Source organism: Sphaerulina musiva (genome assembly GCF_000320565.1).
Source record: "Sphaerulina musiva SO2202 unplaced genomic scaffold SEPMUscaffold_11, whole genome shotgun sequence".
NCBI lineage: Eukaryota > Fungi > Ascomycota > Dothideomycetes > Mycosphaerellales > Mycosphaerellaceae > Sphaerulina > Sphaerulina musiva.
The window spans coordinates 1,128,286-1,152,981 of NW_016017393.1; the positions used below are offsets into that span (position 1 = coordinate 1,128,286).

A 24,696-nucleotide genomic window follows, 5' to 3' on the forward strand; every position below is an offset into this window, starting at 1 on the left:
GAGAAACACAGTCCCATGAGCGTTGAGGTGAAGAGTCGTTTTGAGCTTGGAGTGATTTGTGAAGGAATGAGTCAGCTCGATTTTAAGGTGGTATCGTGGTGCTACAGTCGACGCTCCAGATGCACGTTGTTTGCTTCGCAGTTCAGATGGAAGATGATGTCGGAGGTCTTGTTATTTGTACTGACCATCACCTTGAAACTGAGATGAGACTGCACGCGCCACGCGCCACGCGTGCCTCAAGGAACGGGCCGAGTCCGTCTCCGCCGCCTCTTCCTCACCCGAGCCGCTCAAGGTGCATACATGTACCTCTACCTCTTCAGGTACCTGTACTCTCCCGTTGTCGACAGCAGCATTGCCCGTCTCTCAGTGCCTGTATGCCTCCTGGGCCCATGAAGGAACTCAAAAATGGTGCCCCGGCGCTCGACTCTGAAGTGAAAGCGACATCCGAGACTGCAAATTCCGCATTGAAAAAAGAGACTGCAACCCACTTGGAGAATATTGTCCGAGCACAAGCAGATGCCGTCAACAGCCGTCAAATTCTAGTGGACGATTCAGCCTTCACTTCGCATTGCACAGCAGATTTCGTGCATCTCGCCACTCCGCCCTGGCTGTGCGAGAGTTCGACCTTGCAAGAGACGCTCGATCGTCTCAAGAGGACATTCGTGGAAGATCCGGAGTACAGAATGGTCATTACTGATCTCAATACGGAAATTATTGGTGGTCATTGGGCACGCGTATTTCTCAGTTTCGAGGCTCACGGCCATCCACCAGGAATGATTCGACCATTCATGGCGATCCATCGTTTCCGGAAGGATGATGGGCAGTGGAAATTGTATGCCATTGAGTCGACCACCGGAGTACTCTGAGGCAGGGGGAGCTCAAGGGACCTCTTCTATATCCGCAGACTTTGACAGCACCCACCAATTTCCACTAATAAGTGTTATATTCCCGAGCTTCGAGCTTTATCGGTATAACTACTCATCCCCCATGGGCAAAGAGTCGTTCTGCTCATTTTCGTATATTCGTATACTTCAGAGGCACGTTCGCATAGCGAGCCCATCATTCCATGCCCTACGTGGAAGTCACCACCATTCTTGATGACTGATGCTTCTGGGACTCCGGTCAGGAGAAATGGATAGGGCATGTCTGCTTGGAATTACTTGCTCTCCGAGGCATCGGTCTCTCACGTCGCAATGGCCAGGTGAAAAATTTTCAGTGAGAGTTGCTGTGAACGACCCCGAGACATACCAAACAGTCACACAACAAATCTCTCTAGTTGCGCTTCGAATAGAATTCATCTACTCAACATCATCCAAGCAAGTCCCACTATTGAACGCCCTTCTCAACATTTCATCAATCACATCGTACCTAGACCCCCAAAAAAAGCGCAAAATGCCGACGTCGCCTACACTTTCCTCTGGCAAGACCGAGAGAACGTCCGATGCATAAGCCCAAAAAATCTCCCTCCAAGTCTCTTTTTCGTATACCCATAGAAATGACTACGATACCTGGACTCTCAGGTTGGGCAGTATCCACCCTGGCTAGTTGGTACCTGCCCGGATTTTGTTTTGGGTCTGTAATAGAACCGAATGTTTGTCCATGTGGACAACACAAGTCGTGCCGGGAGTAGGTACATACGTGTATTGATTAAGGCCAACACAAAATCTTTCAGAGGAAAAAAAAAAAACCACAGGCAATGGAATTGAGTGCTACCTTGGATGGTGTTTGTTTGTTATCGGAAGAAATGGGAAAGAAGTCTTATGGATGAAGGGAAAAATCTCGGTAAGAAAAACGTCGGGTCCATAAGGTGGGCTGGAATACCCATCATGCCATGGTCCCAGAAATGATAAGATTCAACCAGCGAACGATACAATGAAAGACATATTGAGATGTGTGTCACACAAGGCAGGCAGGCAAGCCGCCATTCGTATTATGGTCTCGACCATCAGCCGGCATAACTACTAATACAACAGAGGCCCCGAGAGTTTGACCTGCTCGCCGCCGTCTCCTATTCGTCCAACATGTTTCTGACCCCGTGCTCGCAGGAAGCCGTCTCTCCTGCCCCACGAGGCATGCTTGAGTGACTTTTGAACATGCCCCTCGTTCACGCTCGTTAGTAGCACAGCAGTCCATCTACGGCTTTTTTTTTCTCGCCAAAAGCTAATGCGGCGGAGGCTGCGTGGGACCATTATGCTGAGGCGGCTGAGGCGTCGTGCTCGTCGGTCTCGGTGCAAGTTCTTGGATGGGCCGAGGTGGCGGCGGCGCGTAGCCATTGACTGGAGTGTGCGGATTGCTTGGGTAGCTGACAGGAGTGGCTCGACCTGATCCTGGCTGCTGCTGCTGCTGCTGCTGCTGTTGTTGTTGTGGTTGCTGCGGCGCTGGGTACATCGGTCGCTGGGCACCAGCTTGCTGTGGTGGGTAGCTGGGCTTTGCGGGCGACGCGTTGCGATTGAAGATCTGTTGCGGTGGCGTGTTGTTGGTCTGGAAATTGCCTACACTCAGTGTCCGCGCATATGCCTGATTTTGCAGAGGCGTGGATTGATTTTGCGCCGTTGCCTGATACTGCTGTGCATAACTGCTATAGCCTCCATTTGACTGCTGCGGCAGGTTCCGCTGGCCGTAATACTGCTGGTTCACGGTATTGCCATAGCCCGGCTGTGGTGCACCTGGTCGCGTAAACTGCTGTGGTTGAACGCTGTACGATGGTCTGACATTAGGAGCTGTACCGAATGTTGAAGGGTTGCTTTGCTGTCTTTGGAACGTAGGTGTTGCAACCGACGGTGTTCTGGCGTTGTATGAAGTGCCATATCGGGTATGTGCCAGAGCTCCAATGGCTGGTGTTCCTTGTGGGGTGTGATTGTAACGTTGTGACGCTGCCGATGAGCTGGGGCGAGCCAGGCTAGCAATGCTATTGGCAGTGGCCATAGCCGCAAGCTTCGCTTGTCTCGCGACTTGGTCTTCTTCCATGACTCCTCTCACGTCTGCAATTTCGTATGCAACAAGAGTCTTGACGCCTAGGTCTGCCAATTGATCACCATCGAGCTTGGCAATTGCATATGGTGGCAGTTTCAGTAGTAGGTACGCGAGTTCGCGACGAAGAGTGTGATATGTTGCAGTCTCTTGTTCAGAAGGTTCGTCAGGTTTGCCACTTTGCGTTGAGCCAGCAGGACCTGGGCTGATCGGAGTGCGCGATGCTGTCGTCGAGAGATGTAAAGAAGCGTTGCGAATACGTTGATGAGATGCCAGTGTTTCCAGGAGCTCAGAAACTTCTCGCAGCACTTGCTCGACGTCCGTTTTATCCTTGTTCGGTTTGATAGGGGCCTCAGTCTCCATCTTTTCTAGTTGGTCAAGATCTTCTAAAACTTGACTGAACTCATCTTCCCGAAGATCAGGGGTGGGCCCCCAGTCTGGCACCTGTGGCTGGACAGGGTCGTTCAGTAGCGCAGGATCAATTGCGAAGGCGCTGTAGTATCGCTTCTCGCCGACTTTCTGCCACCAGACCATGTTCTTCAGCTCTTCGGGCACAATGGCATTCGAACTATCTTTGGGAGGGGCAAAACTCGAGTACGCCTTCCGGAAAAGAGCCTCTTCCTGTCTCTTCAAGATCTCCACTGAAGTCTCCAAGGTGTCTTTCCGAGCGGTGCCGTCACTAGAACTGAGAGCTCGATCGCGCTGTTTTCGTCTCTCTCGCGTTGAGACTGCCGTCGAATCGTCAACACCGCCATAGTCAAGCCACGTCGCAGTAGACAAAGGCTGGACGGTATAGCCTCCACGCTTATTGCGCTGTGTTGGATCTTTGAATTCCCACGTTATTGAGTGATCCCGAGCGACCGCACGCTTGTGCGATTTGGGCGGTTGCAGAGCAGCGAGACTGTAGGGTGGTGCAAATGCCTGTTCGAAAGTGGGCCCTTTCTTAACCTCATCAGGGAACACAGATGCTATCTTCGTCGTAGATATGCCATTCGGTAGGCTCATCTCTTCCACTGGTAGTTCGGTTTTGATCAAAGGCGCATCGCGATCGGATGGATGCTGCTGAGACGAGAACAATTGCTTGGGCGTAGGCGCATTGCCGAACAGGGTGAGCACTGTCCCACCACGAGTGCTTCCAGAAGACACCTTCTGGTTGCAAGTGCCATTCACAGTATCCTTCTCTTCCTTGCCTATCTGCAGTCGCCCTGGCTCCTCCCAGCCACGCTCCCGCTCCACAATCTCCTGGACCAGGGTCTCCAGAGACTGGATCTTGTTGATCTGCTTCAGCTCCTCCACAGTGGGACGGCCGGCTGTAAAGTTTGCTCGTTCCCTGGCCTTGGTCCTTATAGCAGTCACAAGGTCGTCGCTAACAGTGCCTGCATCTTTGCGTAAGTCCTGAAGGGATGCATAGCTGGAGGCTGCCAGTCTGCTAGCTATGCTGTACCGATCGCTCGCTGGCTCGGACAGCTTGGCCTTTTTGTTGGATGGCTCAGTGGATAGCACGGCGTGCTGCAAGAAGGAGGGCTCGGAGTCATGTCTGTCTACCGTTAGTACATATGCCTGCCTGCGTATTGTTCACGATCTGGGGTGCGCGGACCTTGTGAGAACTTCCAAAATATCCTTTTGTATGCACTTGAGCTGTGATGCGGAAGTGTCTGCGTCGTCTGAAGATGACTGCTCATCCTCGCGCTTCCGTTTGGTCGTGTTCAGGTCGGCGGTGATGGTGTCGGCGGTGTGCATGGGCGCAGGTGCGGCAGCATCGCCGTTCGTGAGAGTGGCCATGTTGCGCACGCGTCGAGGTGCTCGAGAGAGCTAGGGTCGCGTGGGCGCGTCTGGTGAGGGATCACGTCTGGTGATTCTTTCTTCCACCCACCGCAAACCAAAGCACGATTTCCACTCTGCTCTTTCCCGACCCCTCTCGTCGCACAATGAGATTTCGTGGTGGTATGGCTCCGCTCTCGTCGTCGTCCAATCATGCGCCAATTGGGTGCAGTATAGTATAGTACAGGTGTCGTCGGGATACGTAAGGTAGACACGTCGGTCCGTGTCTCCAGCGATACTAGAACTAGTACATGTAGACTAGAAGCTCGGAGGATGTGGTGAGTTGCTCCGGGTGTGTGATTCTAGCGAGAAATGCTGGGGACGGCCTGGCTGTCGACCCAACAGAAGCGGTAACTCAGGGCGTTTTGAACACGATGGGATGAAGAGACAACGCACATAAGCACACGCAGCGCACAATCGAGTAGAGGCTGGCTATTGTATTATCACACTCCACCGATGAGACTGCATCTCCTTGCTGAATGGGTATCACGTGATGATCGAGCTTGGACTGCAAAAGTGTCGGGCATTCCCGCGGCCGCGCTGCCCGTACCTTCCATTTGAGAATGCAATTGCGACTGCGTGCAAAGAGCTTCCATTCTCACCTCCCACCTCCCGACGTCTTTTCATTCTTCCAAGCTTCTCGTCTTCCCGTCCTTTTCTCACCTCCTCCCTCCATCGCTATATCGCCAGCACGCGCTTCTAATTGATGCATGCCACATGGACGACTGACGGCGCTCGGCAAGCAGCTGCGTCAAGTGCTTGCCACGATCTCGAGATCGCAAACTGCCCATGCCTGTCCAGCCACTGCACGACGAAATACTTCCTATACGCAACAACCTGCGCTCCATGCCACCGATGCTCCCAATGGCATCGCGAATAGGACGACAGCCAGAGCTTCTGCTGCGACAAATGGGGAACAGCTGCTGAACTTCAATCCTATATCTGCGGCAGATGGGTTAGATCCGCATGAATCCAATAAAACATCTGCGGCAGATGGGTCACAATCGCATGAGTTCAATCATGTACCTGCAGCTTCACGCCAGAGATTCCGCGCGAGACACTCCCGCTGCAAAAGAGGAGTCGATCCTATTGGCAGTGCCTTGAGGGCAACTGGAAAGGCCCACTTGCATTTCGTACGCTCTACACATATGCCAAACCTGCATTCTCGTTCTCGCGACCCGAAACGTCGAATTGGATCCAAGAATAAGCGCAGGCGAGCGGCTGCTGGCGCAGTCTCTCTTCAGAGCATATTAGGGAACTTTATGAAAGCAGGGGACTGGGGTGTAGATCCATTGTCAGCTGACTGGCAGACCACTTACTCGCCTTCTATCCAAGAGGCTGAGCACTTACGCGTGAGGGGGTATGATGTACAAGACGTGGCAGCATGGGCAGCCATTATTGGCAACGAAGATGTCTTCGAGGCTGCAAACACGCTTGCCACACGTAACAGGAGCAGCGGTGTATTCGCTACGCCTTTGTTCGTCTTCCTCAAGCTGCTTCGTCGACCCGATATACTTGCTGGAAGCCTTCGAGTCTTGCTGGAGTTGGCATATACCATTTTCGGCGAGAGGGCAAAGCTGTTAGCATATCCGCGAAGCGATGATGACGCCCGTTTCATTGCTGTTGTCCGACTGCTTCGCCATGCGCGAGAGCTGTGGCCAGCTAGTGTACTTAGTATCGTACAGCTCTATCTCCGTGGGCCTCAGCTGGATCGAGCCACGGAAACGGACTCTCAGCTGTATCGCTTTGCGGAAGTGGACACCTGCAAGTACTTGTCCACTGAAACGTACCGGCTGAATAAGCTCATGAGTCTCGTCTCGTTATCGACAAGCGAGCAGCCCTTCAAGAATTGTGACCATCAAGAAGCCGCATTAATTCCAATCTTGCGTTACATGTCCGAGTATGAACCTCCTCTGCACATTGATAGGCAAGGCTACCGAGCAGTGATTCGCATCCAGCTTGCACAACGCAAGACTTCTGACGAGCAACAATGGGCCGGGCTGCAAGCGCTCTCGTGGCCACCATGGAAAGAGGACCGCACAGGCATGGATGCACTAATCACGAAGCATGGCCATGGCACGTCTAGGGCCAGTAAAACACTTCTCCGGATGCGCGAGGCTGGCTATAGGCCGTTGAAATGGGAGCAGTTGGCCCAAATTTATGCTGGTTGGGACGTTGACGGAACACCGACTATACAGACGAGAGCGCGCCTTGAAGAACCTGGGCTGTGGCTGTCAAAGAGCTCGCCAAATTCTATTTTCGAATCTGCGCAATGGGCAGCACGCATTATAACCACCCGCACTATACAAGAGGCCTGGGCATGCTATTTAGCGTGGGAAGGTAAACAATTGCCGCCATCTCAAGATGTGTTCCTCGCTATTGCCATGAAACTGCGTGAAGAGGCTCGACGGCCCCATTTGGAGCACAAGCGTGCTTCACAGGCAGCTCAGCAGAAGGCTTGGCCGCTATTCCCAGGGGATGTCAAAGAGCTGTCGCCTTTGCCACCTTCCACCCATCTCGAAACATACACTCGGACTCCTCCTCCTCCCAATTTGCAGGACTTCTACGAGGATCTGAGAGAGAAGGGTTTTCGTCTACGCGGCTACACTCTAGCTTACTTCATTCGCCATGCTCGTACATTGCCGTTCGGCCTGGCATTGATTCGGCACAGCGCAAGACAATATCCTGGCCTCACTCACATGCTCTCGCGCCAACAAACACCTGAATTAACGAAGGTGCCTCCGGTCATCTACAATGCTGTTGTCACGCTATTCTCTCGCTTTGCGTATGTGCCCCCGCTCGTCGACATTTCCAGTGCGCCATCATCTATTAACGAAACGAGCTCATTCGTTCAAGACGACTTGAATCATAGCAGTGGCATGAATCATCGCAGTGGCATCGTGCATGCCATTCACCTCCTGCGATTACGTCCAGCATCTGCTGTGCACATGTGGGACGCGGTCCATCAAGGATTGACTCGAGAGCGCAACATCAGTTTTTTGGAGACATTTCCATTTGACCGCACTGTCCCGGCCAGTAGTGAGCATTCTGCAGAAGATATAAGCGAAGATCTCAAGAGATGCGGAGGCATTTTCCAGGCTTTTCGCTTGTCGCGCTGGATATGCAATCTTCAGGCTCGGTATGGCGTCAAATTCAGCACGTCGGCGTTCTATAGCGTCTGCATTGTCACGGAATACAGAGCGGCCGCTACCTGGACTGTCCTGCAGGTCGCCGAAGCTAATGGCCATGCATCGGAAGGGCATCAAAGCTCCGTTCAGTTCGAAAAGCTCGTCAACGCTGCCAAAAGCCTCTACATCACCAAGGTTGATGGCAGCAAAGGCAAGTGCCAGGTACTCGCATCGCCCCATATACTTTTCCGTCAGTTGGTGGGCCTAGACGATAAGCCAGTCGAAAGCGGAGCTGATGAATCTCGTCCACCACATCTCTTGACTGTACCCAGCCCAGCTGTTCTTCACGTGTACATCCGCGCCCTTGGCTGGCTGTCTCGTTACCTGGAACTGCATCACCTAGCGCAATGGATGCTCAAATTTCGCGGGGAGCTCCTTGTGCGTAGGAAACAGGACAGAAATGGAGATGAAATGATGCGAAGAGCCATCGTAGCGTTGCGTGTCTTCTTGGAGAGAAGTTGGCTTCCCGGATGCAAGGCTGGAATCAATTACCAAGTCTGGGACGATGGCAGCGCGCTTGCTGACACTCGGAAGAGGCTCCAAGCTATGCAAGCGCCCGCCAGTGATGAGCTTATCGATTCTATCAAGGATATTGTTGAACAGGTGGAAGAATGGGGAGGTTGGCCGAGCGATGATGAGGTGGAATGGTATTCTGCTGACCAACGGTTCCAGTCGTCTAGAGAGTATTATGAGAAGTGGAAACAGAAGCGGATCGAGAAGCGGACCGAGAGGTTGAAGTGGTGGCAGGAGAAGCGCAACAAGAAGCGGAACCAGGAATCAGAAGTATGAGAAGTAGGTATGTTCCACTAGAGCCTTATCCGCGCTGTAGAGAAGAAACCATGTGAAAAAGCAGCAGCCAAAATATTGGCCCATCTCCCTTTCAAGAAGTTACTAATGCCAATAGATCTGTTATCGGGTATAGTTACGGGTATGTGTCATATATGTATATATCCTCACCCTCGTTCTCGACATGTTGGAAGCTCGAAACGAGGCACCCTCGGTCGAATTTTCTTTTTCTTTTTTTGTTCTTCGGAATGTGTTATCTGCATCGTTTGTTTACCTTGCTTAAAGGTCAGGTAGGTAAGGTACCTAGCAATGGAAGCTTCCTGTAATACATATACATACCTACCTTAGTTCATCGAATGACCATCTTGAATCCCTCTCAAAAATTCTAGATAGGTAGGTATCTTCTAAGGAGGTATCCGTATGCAAGACGGACAATAAATTACCTTGGTCCCAGAGATAGGGAGGGGTTTCTTTTTTTTTGATTGATATATAGGGGCGATGAGTAGTGTCTGTTTGTCTGTGCATACACGATCTTGGATGTTTAAAAATAATATCATCCTTGGAGGATGGTTCGGCGAGACTACCTAGGCAAGTGAGTTCTGTAGCCTGATTACTTGATAAGAAGGAGGTGTGTTGGTAGTGCAACATCAAGGCTGAGATGAGACTGGATGCTACCTACTATCCTCGTTTTCATGCACACAGATGAATAATACTACTAGGAGGTACCTCCTGCAGTCATCAAAACTTATCGGATCGGCAGGAAGGAAGGACGCTGGACGCTGGGCAGTCTCTTGGCTCTCTCTCTCTCTCTTCCATGATCAAGATTCGTCGATCGATGTGAGATTTGTTGTGCAGGGCTGTAGGCTGTAAGCTGTAAGCAGTACCGCTGTAGGATGATGTGGTCTTGGAATGTTACTCAGCCGGAGCTAATAATAATAAAAAAAAAAGATGTGGATCTCGATTCTTACAGCCTACAGGAAGCCCGGTGTGCCAATATGTTTTCCATGCTGTGATTTAACTTGTTGGTCTTTACCTCAAGGCTCGGCTCTCATCACAATCATCGTATGCCTTGCAAATTACTGCGGGTACCCTTTAGCCATTAAAGACCACGCGTACCTGGTCAGATCGGATCGTAAGGTACCTACTTCAAGGATCGGGAGTTCTACCAAGGTCCAAGGATGGGCACTGCACTGCATTCAAAGTTCCCAACTTCCCAGACTCTCGCAGGCATCATCTGCGCTTCAGCAGTCAGCAGCATACATACACAGTGATACAGTAGTGCCTGAGGCCACTCACCCTCATCAAATACAGTACACGTACCTCAGGTAGGCGCATACCGGTACTGTAGCTCCTAGGTGTGTGAGGTGTTTGCAAGGCAACCAAGACTGTACGACGCAAGCTGACGATAGCGCCGATGCAGATCTGGTGTGACGGGCTGGCGCGATCGTGATACTGTATGTAGTGTACAGTACCTCCTACGGGAAAACAGACCAAACGGGATCAACCTGTATACTGGGCTTCCGCGATGGTTACAGGCCTGCCGCAGAAAGATTACCGACCCACGAAGAGCACTGATGAGCACTCCACTCCACCTCTTGGCTCTAGCCAGTGCAGTTGCATGAAGCCATGAGGCAGCGTGGGGTTGGTCTTCTGCAGGGCCCATAGAAGACGGTTGACGGTACCGCCTACGGGATTTTGATTCTAGTCTCATGTAGGAGATACAGTAGGAGATACAGTAGTACCTAGGTAGTGATGACGCTTTTTTTGCCAGCTTCGAGGATCCGATGGCGCGCCACGATCTCGCAGTGCAGGATTACATGTAGGTTTATTGCAGTTTGCCGAACGGCACATCTCAACTAAGGTACCTCACCGTACCACCACCACCACCACCACTGGCCTGATCTCCTACAGTACCACCACTGCAAGGTGAGACGAGTACAGTAAGGAAAGGTCAGATAGGTAGGAGGTAGGAGGTAGAAGGTACTGTAGACATGACACGGCACGACACGGCACAACAGACAACAGACAGCAGACAGCTCATCATCACAACACAAGCTTACACACGACACGACACGACGCGACGCGACGGCATCCATGATCCATGTGTGCGCAGGGTGGCAGGTGAGACATCTGCACGCTGCCATGCAAGATCATCGCAACACGGCCGTTCTGTCCGTCGGATTGGGGAAAAATGGCCGACCAGGCACAGGCCACAGGGAGTGGTCAGTGGTCAGTGGTGGGCAGTGGGCAGTGGGCACTGGTGGTGTCTCTCCCATCGGCAGGTGTGCTACTGCTTCGTCGATGGTCGATGGCCAGCACCCCGGGAACATCGCATTCGCCAAATTCGAGCAAATGCCACCCACCGAGCCTCGCCACCGTCACCTTCCGCCCTGCGCCCCCACTTGCTTGTCTGTTATTGGTCAACTTAGATCGTGCCGAACGCCCACAGGCCCACCCCGTCCGATCGGTTGCCAACGAATCCGAGAATTTACTAACTTACTGGTGCTAACGTAGTAGCTTTGCGGTTGCAAACTTCTTGTCATCACCATCTTTGCTTTCTACCTCTTCTCGTTCGTTCTCTGCTCTGCGTGTAGCGCCCGCTGGTGCACCCCGACGACCTCTGCACCTCCTCCCGGCACCTGCTACAACATATCGTGCCTCGCGTGACACGACCATTGTCTGGACTATTCTGTGCCTGCAGAAATTTCTTTAAATCACAGCAGGCACTCCGTCGTCCCACAACCATGCCAAAGCCTCTGCAAAAGCGCGGCAGGCGCATGAAGCGGAAGCATGAGGACGGTCCAGAAGAAGAGGTCACTGGAACGTCTCCCAAACGACAAAAATCAAGCGACGAGAATCCCACCGGACCACTCCCCGAATCGAATTTCATGTCCTTGCAAGACGCGGACGGGGACATGTCTGGAGCCTATCCTAGTGGCGGAGGTACCGAAAAGGCCTTCTTCGGCGTTCTGGACGAACAGGAACAAGAGTACTTCAAAAATGCTGATTCTCTGCTCGAGCAAAACGCTTTTCCCAACGCTGAAGAGCGCGCTGCCTTCCTACAGAGCGTGTTCAGAGAAGCAGACGACAAGGCGCTAAAACTTGCCCAAAGCCAGTCCTGCTCGCGAGTATTGGAGCGGCTGATCAAATTGTCGACTGCTGCCCAATTGAAAAGCTTATTCCAGAAGCTCAGTGGCAAGTAAGTGGCTCTTCGGCGTCTTTGCAACACCCGTTCTTGACTACCCCGGCCCTGTACTGATTGCCCTGACAGCTTCATACACCTGCTTTCACATCGATTTGCATCGCATTGCTGTGAGTCGCTGTTCACATATGCCGCACCTCATGTCAGTGATGAGCTCAAAGCCAAGCCATCTGATCTCAAGTCCCACAATCCCGACGATGTATTCGTCTCCATGGAAACTTTATTCCTGCACACCTTAGCCGAGCTTGAGGGCAACTTTGGCTATCTCTTGACAGAGAAATATGCGTCTCATGCTCTGCGCATTCTGCTACTCGTGCTCGCGGGAGAACCGATCTCAACAGACTCAATGAAAAGTCTGCTGCGAAGCAAACGCAAGGAAGGGATTAATGGCAAGGGTGGGGAGGATGCTACTGGAAAGTCGCGAGTGGTGCCCAAATCGTTTTCGACTGCCTTGGAGAAGTTAATTAGTGACAGCGTGGCTGGTCTTGATACCGATAAGCTGCGAGGTTTGGCCACTCACCCGAACGCGAATCCGACACTCCAGGTTTTGCTCACCATCGAGCTTACACACTACGGGAAACAGCGTGGCAAAGATGAGAAATCGATCATACGCACATTATTGCCTGACGAGCCGTTCACAGCAGAGTCTCACAGTGCAGCGTTCCTTTCCGGCCTGGTTTACGATCCCATCGGCTCTCATCTGGTCGAGAAAATCATCCAACATGCTCCTTCGAAGCTATTCAAGAGCATGTACAAAACCTTTTTCAAGGAGCGTCTAGCATCTCATGCGAGGAATGAAGTCGCAACGCACGTTGTGTGTCGAATACTGGAGCGATTAGGCTACGACGATCTACTCGAAGCTCACGAAATCCTGGTGCCGGAGATACCTGGCCTACTACAGAAGCGCTGGACTTCGATGACGCAGACGATGATTGAGCGCTGTACTGTGCGAGACATTGATACCCAGGCGATTGCTGTACAGATTGATCGGTTTTACCAGGGCGGGAAGGGCTTCGACATCGCGAAGATGCTCTTTGTGACTGAAGAGCCCGGTCACGCAGAAAAAACTGCCAATGCCTCCAATCCAGGTGGTCCTACTGGGACTGGTTCCAACACAACAGCCACATACTTTCCGCGACCTGCTGAGCCGACCAAAGTGCATTTCAATATTCTCGCTCAAGCTATGCTGCTCGTTCCAGGGTCCCTAAGCTCGTTGATTCTCGATGCATTGATTGATCTTGACAAGTCCACCATACTCATGATGTCCAAGGACTACATCGTGACGAGAACTATTCAACATGCCCTCACTACGAAGAATGCTTCGATGGTGACGAGGAGAAAGCTGATTGCTCGATTTCAAGGAAACATTGGAGATATGGCTCTGGACAAGTCTGCGTCGCATGTTGTAGATTGCATTTGGGAGGGGACGCATGGGCTTGCGTTCATTCGAGAGCGTATAGCGGAAGAGCTGGCCGAGAATGAAGCTGCCTTGCGCGAGTCACCGAGCGGAAGAGCTGTGTGGAAGAATTGGAAGATGGACATATACAAGAGGAGGCGGCAGGAATGGGTCAGACAAAGCAGAATCAAGGCTAGCAACGACGGATTTCAAGCGTTCTCCGAGATTGAGGCCAAGCAAGAGAGTGGCACTAAGAAGACACCACTCCAGATGGCAAGAGAACGGCATGCACAGAACAAGGCCAAGTCTGAAAAGAAGGAGAGGGAGATGATGCAAGAAGACGGAGACATACAACCTACAACGGAAAAGAGGTCGAGGTCAAGCAAGAGTTCCCACGGCTCCATGTCAAGCGCTAGCACTCGGCCGCAGCGCGTGCGAGCTGCTGCCGCGACCTCATAATACGGCAATTCCATGAATAATGTATTCAGGAACTCTCGGCGCCTGCTCGGCAGGGTAAATTTCCCAGGATGAATTCAATTTTTTCTTCGTAGCAAAAATGCTACGTGACTCGATGATGTAATCTGCTCCGATCGGTGTTCTCTACTTCCATCTTTACATTTTCTTCCATATGATCTACGCACTTACAATGACATCTTTACAGATTAGCAGACCACCTTTATTCATATACAGACTTCTACTTAGTACGCAATGACGGCCAATGGACATGTAAATGGCAAGAATGGCTTATGGCAGTCTACAAAGAATGGAAACCCTCCAGCCAGAGCCAGAGAAGCAGAAGAAGTAAGCAACATATATGTATATATATATATATATAACGCTGCTGACTGGGGAGGTGTTGACATACTTCATAGCTCCTAACAGCGGTGCAACAACTAGTCACGAGCTTCATACAAAAGGCGGACGACGATGCATCAAGCAAAGCACAAGGCAATAACACTGGAAAGCCAGTCGATGGGCCTCGAAGTGTTTTGCTAGAGCAACACACTCCGAAGGAGCTGCGGCATTTAATGGGCTGTGTTCTGCCTGAGCATGGTCTGGGTAGGGATGGCTTCATCGATATGGTCAAGAAAACATTCCAATACAGCGTAAACGTATGGGATCAAGGCTTCCTCGACAAGCTCTACGCCACAACCACGCCTGTCGGACTGGCCGCGGATCTTGTGCTCAGCTCGCTCAACACGAACTTGCACGTCTACCAAGTCTCACCGGCCCTGACGATCATCGAGAAGCAGACTGCACGTGCGTTAGCTGAGCTCTTCGGGCTCACAGGTGTTAACTCGGGCGGCGTCAGTCAGCCTGGAGGATCTGCTGCGAATCAATCCAGCATGGTCATTGCTCGCAACAATCTTTTTCCCGAAACCAAGACTGAAGGCAATGGTAGCAGACGGTTTGTGTTGTTCACTTCAGCTCATGGCCACTATAGTGTCGAGAAAGCCGCACAGATGTTTGGATTCGGGTCACAAGCTGTACGAGCCGTCGATGTGGACGAGCGAGGTTGTATGATACCTGCTGCACTAGATGCGGCGATCGAAAAGGCCAAGAATGACGGTGAAACGCCATTCTACATCAACGCTACTGCTGGCACGACCGTTCTGGGCTCATTTGATCCCATCGACAAGATCGCGCCCATCGCACGCAAACATGGCCTCTGGCTGCACGTTGACGGCAGTTGGGGCGGCTCGGTTGTCTTCAGTGACAAACAACGCTATAAGCTTCGAGGGATCGAGCTCGCAGACTCGATTTCCATCTGTCCCCACAAGATGCTCAACGTCCCTCTGACCTGTTCCTTTCTCCTCGGTAAGGATCTGAGAGAGTTCCACAAAGGCATGACGCTGCCAGCAGGTTACCTCTTCCACAACGCCGACGATGTGGACAACGGAAGCGCCATCAAAACAGACCCTTCGAGTCTCATCCTGGATACCGAAGTCCAACAGGAGTTCTGGGATCTGGCAGACCTGACGCCACAGTGCGGTCGACGTGGAGATAGCTTGAAGCTCGCCCTCAGCTGGATATACTATGGCACAGAAGGCTTCAGGGATTACATCGACCACGCCTTTGACATTGCAGGAGGTATGGCAGCTCACATTGTGAGTTCGAAGCCAAAGTTCTCGTTGGTCTCGGAGAACCCTCCGCCTTGTTTGCAGATTTGCTTCTATTATAACAAGCAGACGGGTGAAGGGGCGGCGGAGAAGAATTGTGCCATCACGGAGAAGATCTGTCACGGGTTGATAGCACGGGGATTTATGGTCGATTATGCGCCGGGAGAGGAAGGGAAGTTCTTTCGGGTTGTGGTCAATGGACAGACGAGGAGAGAAACAATCTTCGGCTTGACGAATTCGATTGAGGAGATTGCTGAGCAACTGGGTCTGTAAAAAAAAAGGGGGGTGAACGGGTGCCTGAGTCTCGTCGCGAGAAAAGACGGGAGTCGCCATTCCGTGCCTTCCTCACCGTCGTTCATTCTTCCCGCATGGCTGCCTGAAACGCACGCACGCACGCACGCACAGGTAGCTTAATTTCGACCGTCAAAAAAGTCTTCTTCTTCTTCTTCTTTCCTTCTTCAAACTTTTTCGCCCTTCATCACACACACAACCCGAAGACGCCGTTGGATTTCATCAATCACCGCCGCACCGACTACCATTATGGATCGCGAGGAGAATGAACACTGCGCCTCTGAGGAAGCACTCGCCGCTGTTGAGGGCAAGGGCACGTTGACCGCGCCGAGCGACTTGCGACCTTTGCCTCTGCCCGCAGAACTGCCCGCAGAACTGCCCGACGCGAGATCCAGTCGTTACTATGGAGAGCATGGAGAGGTCAAAGTGCGCTATCGTCGCTTGGAGAACGAATACGACACTGAGCAAGCACCGAGCGGCTTGCGGCCTTTTCCTCTGCCCGCAGAGCTGCGCGACATGATTTACGATCTTTGCTATGGAGAGGAGCGAGAGATCAAAGTCCGCTTTCGTCGCGATTGGCGAAGTTCAGAGAAACTCAGAGGCCCGGATTTCGTGGTATGCTCGACTTCGATTCAGGGGAATACCATGCTCATGCTTACCCTCACAGCGTACTACCTTCCCGACTACATTCTTGGCTCATCTGCTCGTCAGCAAGCAGTATTTCGACGAAGCCGTCGAAGTCTGGGCGCAGAGCAAAGTTTTCATCCTCAATTATCCATCCTGTGATTATGATTGGGCATACAGAGCAGATACTGCTGCCGAGAGGCAGCTGCTCAGGTTCATCAGATCTGTGAAGGTTAGCGACATCTATCCTCCGGGAGGCAGGACCATTGCCACCATGCTTAGTTTGCAGCATGTCACAGTCCAGATTGTGGAATTAATGCTTACCAGCGAGACGCTCAAATGGTGGCAAAACCAAATAATCGAGTCTCTGCTCCAATACCGTGGTCTGAGGAGCTTGACTCTCCAATTGCAACATTCGTGCCAAAGAACTACTCTCCAGGAGGCTGTGTGGAATACAAATTGGGACAGCTTCCAACTTCAAGTGCGAGAACTAGTCAACGACATCGTGCTACAGCCGCGTGAGCAAACGAGCGCCACGAGGCGTCCTTGGACGTTCGATCGTGCTTTGAAGGAGGCTATGGCAGCCAGAAATGCCCGCCACGGCCTCACGCCCACGCCCACGCTCAAGATCGCGCCTAAACGTACCATAACTAAGGGACCTCTGACAGACCTCGAGATCCAACAACAGAGGCAGAGCTTTTGCTTCTTGCCCTGACTCGACCACAAGCTATGCTAGCGTGGGTACACAGAATGCGAAGGTGGATCGAACGCTGGATCGTGGTTGGAGTCAAGCAGAAGTGAGAGATGCATGGCGACTCTGGAGAGGACTTCACTTTCTCACCACCAAGCCTCTACCGCCCTGCAAGCCTTCGACTCTGATCTTCCATCCTCGCCAAAGACACTGGCTTCCCACGCAATCGCTCGCCCTACGTCCACCGATGAGGATTTTCGCGTCCTTTTTGAGAGGGGGAGCATCATAATATGCGGAATACAGTAGGAGGTACTGTGTGGCACTCTACGAGTGAGTGCCTCAGGCAGGCAACCTGCGCCTACCACTTTGTACTTTTGACCGTAGATAGATACTGTACCTATTCACCACTTTTATGTTTCCATAAGACCTCACAGTACTTGCTCAACAACAATAACATTGAACTGTCACAACACAGATCAAAAAAAGAAAACAAAAGAAAAGGAGAAGAAGAAAATATAATGTATCGCGTACGTTGTTGTTGTCGTAGCCGTCCGTTATTGTTGTTCTTTAGCTCTCCGCTTGGAGCATCCATCCATCCATCCATCCATCCATCCTCTAACTAACTAGTAACCCTTAATACCCTTACTGTATCTGCCTCTCAAATCCTCTTCAACTGTAACTGCAGCAGTAGCAGCAATCAATCAATCAATCCTTGGATCATCATCCATCCATCCATATTCCATCAGGGAGGAGGTGGTGGTGGTGATAACTCCTCCTCCTCCTCCGTATCTACAACTCGAAGCAAAAAAAAATAAAAAGAAGAATTCCCATCTCCATATATGGGGCGCCCCCTTCATCATTAGGGAAAATTACCCAACAATAAGAAAAAGACTTGCAGCCCACACATCCGCGCACACACACACACGCACACAGCGCGGGAAAACGCCAGCCGATTCATCCGTCCATTCATCCATGCATGAAGAAGCTGATTTCTTGAACACACCTCACACCTCACACACACACACACATTCTTATTCCGTGCCAGTCAGTCTTGTCATCGACGATGAAGATGACGACGACGACAATGACAACGAAAATCAGACACACGACAAAAAACAATCGGACACGAAAAGCAAAACAAAAAAGGCAGGCTACAGAGCCCCATATTCTTTAGGCTCCGCTAATTGATATTCCTCCTTTTCCATGCCGTCCAACGCATGTCTCCCCTCGTCACTCAAAATGGCTTTCCCATCACTTTCCGTCACCGAGGAGAAGAATCGGGGCTGCCACGTCTCGCCCTTTTGGAGTCTCTCGGCAGCTCGTTTCCGTTGACGCTCTTCCAGCGCCGTCTTCTCATTCGTCGCTGTGCCGAATTGCTTCGTTTCGATGGCTTTGGTCACGTTGCACCAGAATTTTCGGGATTCGTTGTTCAGTTGCATGTTCATTGGGGGACACTTTTTGGGCACTGGGTGGAGAGGAGTCACGTCAATGAGTAAGATGCGATCCGACTCTTTGGTCTTTTTGAACTCGGTGGCTCCAGGCGAGTACCAGACTTTCTCTGTCCACACTCCCTCGATTCTTCCTAGAATTTGTTTCGTCGGCACATCCTTTAATTTCGTCACGGGATCATTGGTAAAGTCCGCAGGTTTGTATAAGATGCCCTCGACTTTGTTCTGCGTCTTTCCAAAGTAGCCTTCCTCGTGGTACTGCAAAATCGTCTTGAGACCGGTTTTGGCACAGCTCGCGGTACAGATATCGGCGACACTGATGTATAGGTTTCCTCGTAAGAATCCTCCTAGGAACGCCGCAGGATGTGTCAATTGGTACTCTTCGTTATCCCGATTCTTCAATTTGACAAAGATGCCCTTGTTCAGATGCCCCGGTGTCACTTTCACGCTTGTGCCTGTGAACTTTGCAGACAATTGATCATACCCTGTCGCTTCGATTCCCTTCTCCGGACAATCGTACACGAAAGCAGAAATGGGAGGATGATGCGAGGTTTGCTCGGTGAGGTAGTTGACCTTCACCGGCTTATGTGTTCCCGTCGTCTTTGCCGCCTCGGACGCTTCGACTTCCCACGTACACCTGAAGAACTCTCCCAAACTCGAATTGTAAGGTTTGCACGGCTTCCCCTTCACGTATTTCAGATCTTTGGTAAACCAGAATCGCAGACATGCTAGCATTCTCTCCACCGAATCATCACTGTCGCCAATAGCGGCAAAAGTCTCGGGTCGATCGAGATAGTGCCAGTATTCGAGATTGGGAATAGGCTCGAGGAGTTGTGCTGGTAGCGAGAATCGGACAGCGGCGATATCTGAGACTCCAATGAAGCGGCGCAGAATGCCTAAGAAAGTTTTGAGCTTGGAAGTATCCGACACATTCTGCCCGTCGCCGGGGATATCAACTGCAGCGGTGTCTACAGCGGGCGCGGCAGCGGGGGCTGAGCTGGTAGTGGGGCGGCTCGTCTCCTCCATGGAAGTCTTTGCAGAAACCATTTCGGGGGTGGTGGATGCGCCTGTATCTGTGCCTGCTGCAGAGGTTGTCATCGTGTCGTCGACGAGCACATTGTCCTTGGTATTTTTCCTCGATAGCAAGCCCATGGTGGAGAGCGGTCTATGACTTGCTCGACTAGTGGCGCGCGGAGGAGGGTGCAGCAGAGGCGCTGCTTTTCGGTCGTGGAGGATTCGTCGAGGCGGGGATGGGAGATGGAGTGGTAGGTAGGGGAGGAGGGTGGCGAGGGCCAGGCGAGGTGGAATTTGCAGCAGGCTTCTATGAGCTCTTCACCGCCGCAGCAAAAGAAGGTGAAGAAGAAGGTGAAGGTGAAGGTGAAGGTGAAGATGTTGGCGCGGTTACAGACGCCTCTGCCGGGATGCTTTCTCCAGACTGAGAAAGCAGACGACGTCACAACTCGAAGCGACAGTCGGTAGAAGTAGTACTAAGGTAATAATTGACTAGCTCTACGTAAAAGTTCTTAATAAATGTTTTGGGGCGCTCTCTGTCTCTCTCCGCGTGTGTGTGTTTGTCTCTGTCTCTGTGTATGTGTCTCTCCTCCTTTCTTCCTCTCTGTCTCTCTCTTCCCCTTTCTGTGAGTGCGCGAGACAGAAGATGTCGGCCACCGGACTTCATGAAGAATACATGTAATAAGCTATGGATGTATCAGATAATCAGAGCTAACTAGGTCGGGGAGTAGTAGCCCTCAGGAACAGCTCACGACGAATCAATCCCTCACGCGCGCCCATCTCCACTTCCCACACTAGTCCCAGCTGAGCACGGCGGCCCACGCGCGGCGACCAGGATGACCTCTCTTTGAAGCTGCATGCAGCTTGGCAGCATGTGACCTGGTCAAGCGACAGGCATGTGCAGACTGCTACTGCCTTCAAGAGTGCTGAGAGAGTGCTTATTACACCCCATCCACGGAGATAAGTGGCAGGTACGATGCACTCGCTCACGATTAACGTCTGACTGCCAAGCCTGCACTATACCTTACCTTATTGATACACGGACGCCACACATCTCCGAGCATGACAGGAGTAGGAGCCTAGGAGGTAGGACCACCGCCGCCAACCAACGCCTCGCTAAATTAAGACTTGAAACATACCTGGTAAGGTACCTATTACTACCTCCTACCATCCACACGAACTCGCGTCCATCACCATTCATCATGTCTCATCAGTCCTCCCAAGCCGTCCACACGCCCACTTGAATCGCATCGGGCTGATCCATGAACAACTCGACGTGAAATCTCTCCTCGGGCCTTTCCGAACTGACATAGATACGATCAAGCACCAGATAGCACGCCTGGTATCCCCACTTCAAGTAGTCGGTGCTCAGATCAATCGCCTCCGTCCGCACCGCATCACCCGACGTGTCTGTGTATTCTCCATTGTTGCTCGCAATCTTGATGTGACGACTCGGTCCACGTCCGTATTCCACACTCAGTCGCACGTGAGACCGACTTCTACTACTACTGCTACTATTACCACTGCTGCTCGAGGAGTGGTGGCCCGGTGCAGCAGGAGTGTCGTCGTGTTGACGGGCAATGGCATAGAAATTCACCAGACGACGTGGATGAATCGGTGTCGCGATTTTCGTTTCTCCTTCCTTGAACGTGACTAGCCCCAGGTCGAACGGGATTCTCCCCGCACCTTCACGCGGCAGCAGCGTCGCTGAAGTCGGCAGGGACGAATCGATGCGGAGCGTGAAGTCTCCCACTTGTTTGGCATCAAACGTGCTACAGATGGCAGTATACGTTCCCGGATCGAGATCGTCGTGCTCGGCAATGCAGCAGCAGGGCCGGTAAATGGTGCTATCGGCGATGATGTCTTTCTTATGCATGTTAAACACCCGTTTGCCTCCACTATGGAGAAGTCGCACATTGACATTCAACTGTGGGTCGCTCGCTTCGAGCAGTAGGCTGATGCTCGTTCGCTGGGGCACTGTAATCGTATACTGCGGATTGTTGCAGTATGTGGGCTTGTTGGAATTTCCGCCCGCAGACTGCTGCGTCCATGATCCCGCCACCTGGGTGTGGTACGCATGTCGACGAGTGGCCTCGTCAAGCACAATGGGTGCATTACTGAAGGTCGAGATGGTGAAGGAGTGGTTGGTGGCGGGCAAGTCTTGCTCGAGTGGAACGATTGTGTACACTTTGCCAGGCTCGCAGTTCTCCAGCTTCAGCAACGTCTGTGGACTGTCACTATACCAACCCTTTTGGAGGGGACGCTCCAGAAGCATCACTCGGCGACCATCCGAGTCGAACACGGCTAATGTGATATAGCCGCTGATATCAATGTACTGGCGTCCGCTCTCAATGTCTTCTGCTGTCGCATTTTCGGGCACAGAGTTCTGGAAATGTCTCCAGAGCAAGATCCAGACATCCCCACTCTTTTTCGCGCTTACGGTGAACTGCGGAATGTGCTGTAGGCTGGCCATGGGTCCTCGCGGCTTATGGAGGCCAGTAATCGTACAGGGCATGGCCAGATCCCAGTTGAAGTGTACATCTTGTCGATGTTTGAATAGACCGGTGTTCCAATTCAGGTACACCCACTCAAAGTGCTGCTGTACAGTGTCTAAGTCCATCCAGAATGTCCCAGGTGTAAGGTTTTCGTCGTTCAACAAGTCCCGTGGTGAATCCACTGTATCGGCCTCCTCATCGAGGGTAATCACAGCGCCCTCTGGTGACAGCTCTTGCCATCGTTCGCTTCGTCTGGACCTACCACGCCAGCTGGTGCCTTCCAGCCACGGATTCTTAATCAACATCAGCCGCTGACCATCGACCTCGCGCAAGTCGAGAACGGCGTAGTCATGTTCGCCGGCAAGCCCAATCTCCTGCTGCGTCTGGCTGGATATCTTTCCGGTGCCCATCGTGATCATCACATCGCCGTAGGAGAACGCCTTAAACATCCGCGACCATAGCCTACTGGGTTCCAAGTCTTCATCCTTCAAATTAACCTGCTCAGGAAGCCAGCCAGTGATGATCCACAAGTCCGTCCCGCTATTGCTGCCAGGGAAGTCATAGCCGCCCCGTATCTTGAGATACGCCTTTTCGACCAAAGCTGGCCACAACAGACCAGGATTGTTGCGATCGACTACATGGATGACACGCTTGGTCGAACTGGTCGGGATGCGATCGTCAATGACCACACGGCGGTGACAGCCATTGAAGTTCATGCGCACGATATATTTCCCGTTGCCTGACATGACAGGGTGTCCAGTGATGGGGTCATACGGATGCATGAATTGCCCCAGCAGTCTCGGATGCCCGCGTTTAGCGCGAGCGATACCAGCACAGAGCGAGGCCACAACAGAGCAGTCAGTAGCAGCATCTTGAACCAGGTCGATATCCCGAAAGAATTCCATGGTGGGCACGAGATTGGTCCTATCATCTCCATACCACGAGGGTGGAGGCAATGCATCTATCGGTCGTTTCCAGGCATCTAAAACCTTTTCCTGGTACTCGGACAGAGGTAGTTCTGAGAACTCGTCGCTGGAGGGAAGTCAGTGGTGGAGGTGGTGGTGGTGGTGGTGGTGGTGGTATCAACAGCTCACAAAGGGAACATACAAAAACAGGTCCTCGCCATCAGCAAGCTCAAATTCCTTTGCCGATGGCTCGCCATTCCATTCGGGGAACTTGACTCCGTTGAGGAAGCCAGCTTTGATCACGATGATCTTCTCTTTGGTAGGGAGCTTACGAGAGTTGACGGGCTCCTCGAGGAGTCTCACCTTCTTGGAGTCGGTCTGCGCGGCAGACGCGGTACTTGTCGTCAGGGGCAAGGGCTCCGAACGGAGTGAAAGAGACGCCAGGTCCACACGCCATTCTACATTGTTCTTGATACGCTCCGCCTCTCGCATATACTGCTCAGCTCGCGTCCTACACTGGGTCTTTTCAGTGGGGTCTTTGACAAGCTCCAAGGTCTTGAGTGATGTGTCTGCCGCCTTGATGGCGATGTCTAATGCCTCGCTCCGGCTACTGGCATGCCGGAGTTGCTTCTCGAGTCGCAGGGTATCTTGTTTCAATACCGCCAGGTATTGGTCTGCGGCACTCATGCCTGTCAATGATGCGCCTGTAGAGGCACTGCTGATAGCAAAAGCGCATGAGACTGAGCAATGGCGGTCAGAGGGTCGAAAGTCAATCTCACTGGAGGAGAAGTGCCGACTCTTCGCTCCGGACGGCCGTTCCCGCGCCAATTCGAGCCCTGCCAAGAACTGGAGTAGGTATGGAGGAAACCAGGTCGATGAGCGTGAGTAGTACACGATGGTTGACTCGCAGAGCTCGGCGTGCAACAACCTCACCTCATCCCACATGACCGAGACGCATCTCCAGACATTATCTAGTCAGCACTTATATGTATATGCTCTGGTAGCGCTTTCGAGTTCAGTCTGAATACGAAAGGGCCTGTGCTACAAACTTACAAAGCCAAAGCAATTCCCAAAAGAGACAGTGCTCACTCACCTTGAACGCTACAGGTACTTGTAGTCTTGTACCTTACCAGGCTTACCTCCTACCTTACATGTACCTTACCGTTGACCCTTCCTTCTAGGAGAAGCCTGCGCCGCTATTAAACCAGTGCGCACACTAATGCTATACAGTCTCCGACTCTCCGCGCACCTGATCAGTAATCTATACGAGCGAAAACCCTCGTCCCCGTGGATGTGACCAAGCCTCGTAGTTTCACGATTGCCTTCCATGTCATGGTTGTCCATCAAGCCCTATTGAACCCGGTAGCATCGACAACAAGGTTTCAACCTCATTAACAGCATGGTATGCCTGAGTATTTATGACGCAGGTGCGAGGTTCGAGAGATCTCCTGTGATCTCATCCGTCGTCCCTTCAAATCATATAAACAGATCACGAGGTAAGAACTACAGGTACATGTTTGTAAAATAGACGGAACTTGAATCTCGACCAGGGCACCTCATTGGAGGTGAGTAGAGCAGTGATCATGGTCCTGGATGCATGAGAACATGCAGTATTCCAGCTCAGGTTGAGCTGCTGTCTGGCGTCTTCGTGTCTTCGTAGGTAGTTCAACACTATGCCATCCTCTCGATCGGAAACACGCAAAAGTTGGACGAGCTCCAGTCTCGTGAAGCTCGATATTGCACGTTTG

The 24,696-nt window shown here is 52.0% G+C and overlaps 7 protein-coding genes across 7 annotated transcripts; 4 read left to right on the forward strand and 3 right to left on the reverse strand.

Moving 5' to 3' along the window:
* Positions 1 to 347: 347 nt before the first annotated feature.
* On the forward strand, positions 348 to 1,256 carry SEPMUDRAFT_151896 (uncharacterized protein). Its single transcript, XM_016907111.1, has one exon. The coding sequence runs from the start codon at positions 375 to 377 to the stop codon at positions 864 to 866; it is 492 nt and encodes a 163-aa protein (XP_016757166.1). The 5' UTR covers positions 348 to 374; the 3' UTR covers positions 867 to 1,256.
* Positions 1,257 to 1,734: 478 nt separating this feature from the next.
* On the reverse strand, positions 1,735 to 5,148 carry SEPMUDRAFT_93468 (uncharacterized protein). Its single transcript, XM_016910617.1, has 2 exons — positions 4,568 to 5,148; positions 1,735 to 4,507 (listed from the first exon to the last, which is right to left on the reverse strand). The coding sequence occupies exons 1-2, from the start codon at positions 4,750 to 4,752 to the stop codon at positions 2,161 to 2,163; spliced, it is 2,532 nt and encodes an 843-aa protein (XP_016757167.1). The 5' UTR covers positions 4,753 to 5,148; the 3' UTR covers positions 1,735 to 2,160.
* Positions 5,149 to 5,476: 328 nt separating this feature from the next.
* On the forward strand, positions 5,477 to 8,832 carry SEPMUDRAFT_151898 (uncharacterized protein). Its single transcript, XM_016907112.1, has one exon. The coding sequence runs from the start codon at positions 5,502 to 5,504 to the stop codon at positions 8,766 to 8,768; it is 3,267 nt and encodes a 1,088-aa protein (XP_016757168.1). The 5' UTR covers positions 5,477 to 5,501; the 3' UTR covers positions 8,769 to 8,832.
* A 2,500-nt stretch (positions 8,833 to 11,332) lies between these two features.
* Positions 11,333 to 15,756, forward strand: SEPMUDRAFT_93477 (PLP-dependent transferase; the record flags this gene model as incomplete). Its single annotated transcript, XM_016910618.2, has 3 exons — positions 11,333 to 11,964; positions 12,037 to 13,795; positions 14,236 to 15,756. The coding sequence occupies exons 1-3, from the start codon at positions 11,510 to 11,512 to the stop codon at positions 15,754 to 15,756; spliced, it is 3,735 nt and encodes a 1,244-aa protein (XP_016757169.1). The 5' UTR covers positions 11,333 to 11,509.
* A 267-nt stretch (positions 15,757 to 16,023) lies between these two features.
* Positions 16,024 to 17,113, forward strand: SEPMUDRAFT_111521 (uncharacterized protein; the record flags this gene model as incomplete). The annotated part of the gene is made up of 2 exons (XM_016900919.1): positions 16,024 to 16,389; positions 16,442 to 17,113. 2 exons carry the CDS (start codon positions 16,024 to 16,026, stop codon positions 17,111 to 17,113), a joined length of 1,038 nt encoding a protein of 345 aa, XP_016757170.1.
* A 505-nt stretch (positions 17,114 to 17,618) lies between these two features.
* SEPMUDRAFT_151900 (uncharacterized protein) lies at positions 17,619 to 19,805 on the reverse strand. Its single transcript, XM_016907113.1, has one exon. It carries the CDS (start codon positions 19,687 to 19,689, stop codon positions 18,241 to 18,243), a length of 1,449 nt encoding a protein of 482 aa, XP_016757171.1. The 5' UTR covers positions 19,690 to 19,805; the 3' UTR covers positions 17,619 to 18,240.
* A 953-nt stretch (positions 19,806 to 20,758) lies between these two features.
* Positions 20,759 to 23,893, reverse strand: SEPMUDRAFT_136366 (cysteine proteinase; the record flags this gene model as incomplete). Its single annotated transcript, XM_016902770.1, has 2 exons — positions 20,759 to 23,075; positions 23,151 to 23,893. The coding sequence occupies 2 exons, from the start codon at positions 23,891 to 23,893 to the stop codon at positions 20,759 to 20,761; spliced, it is 3,060 nt and encodes a 1,019-aa protein (XP_016757172.1).
* Positions 23,894 to 24,696: the final 803 nt, after the last annotated feature.

Coding starts and splice junctions, on each gene's coding strand:
- SEPMUDRAFT_151896 (XM_016907111.1), top strand. CDS start 375: ATGCCTCCTGGGCCCATGAAGGAACTCAAAAATGGTGCCCCGGCGCTC.
- SEPMUDRAFT_93468 (XM_016910617.1), bottom strand. CDS start 4,752: ATGGCCACTCTCACGAACGGCGATGCTGCCGCACCTGCGCCCATGCAC. Junction 4,508..4,567: donor ATTTTGGAAGTTCTCACAAG/GTCCGCGCACCC, acceptor AACGGTAGACAG/ACATGACTCCGAGCCCTCCT.
- SEPMUDRAFT_151898 (XM_016907112.1), top strand. CDS start 5,502: ATGCCACATGGACGACTGACGGCGCTCGGCAAGCAGCTGCGTCAAGTG.
- SEPMUDRAFT_151900 (XM_016907113.1), bottom strand. CDS start 19,689: ATGGGCTTGCTATCGAGGAAAAATACCAAGGACAATGTGCTCGTCGAC.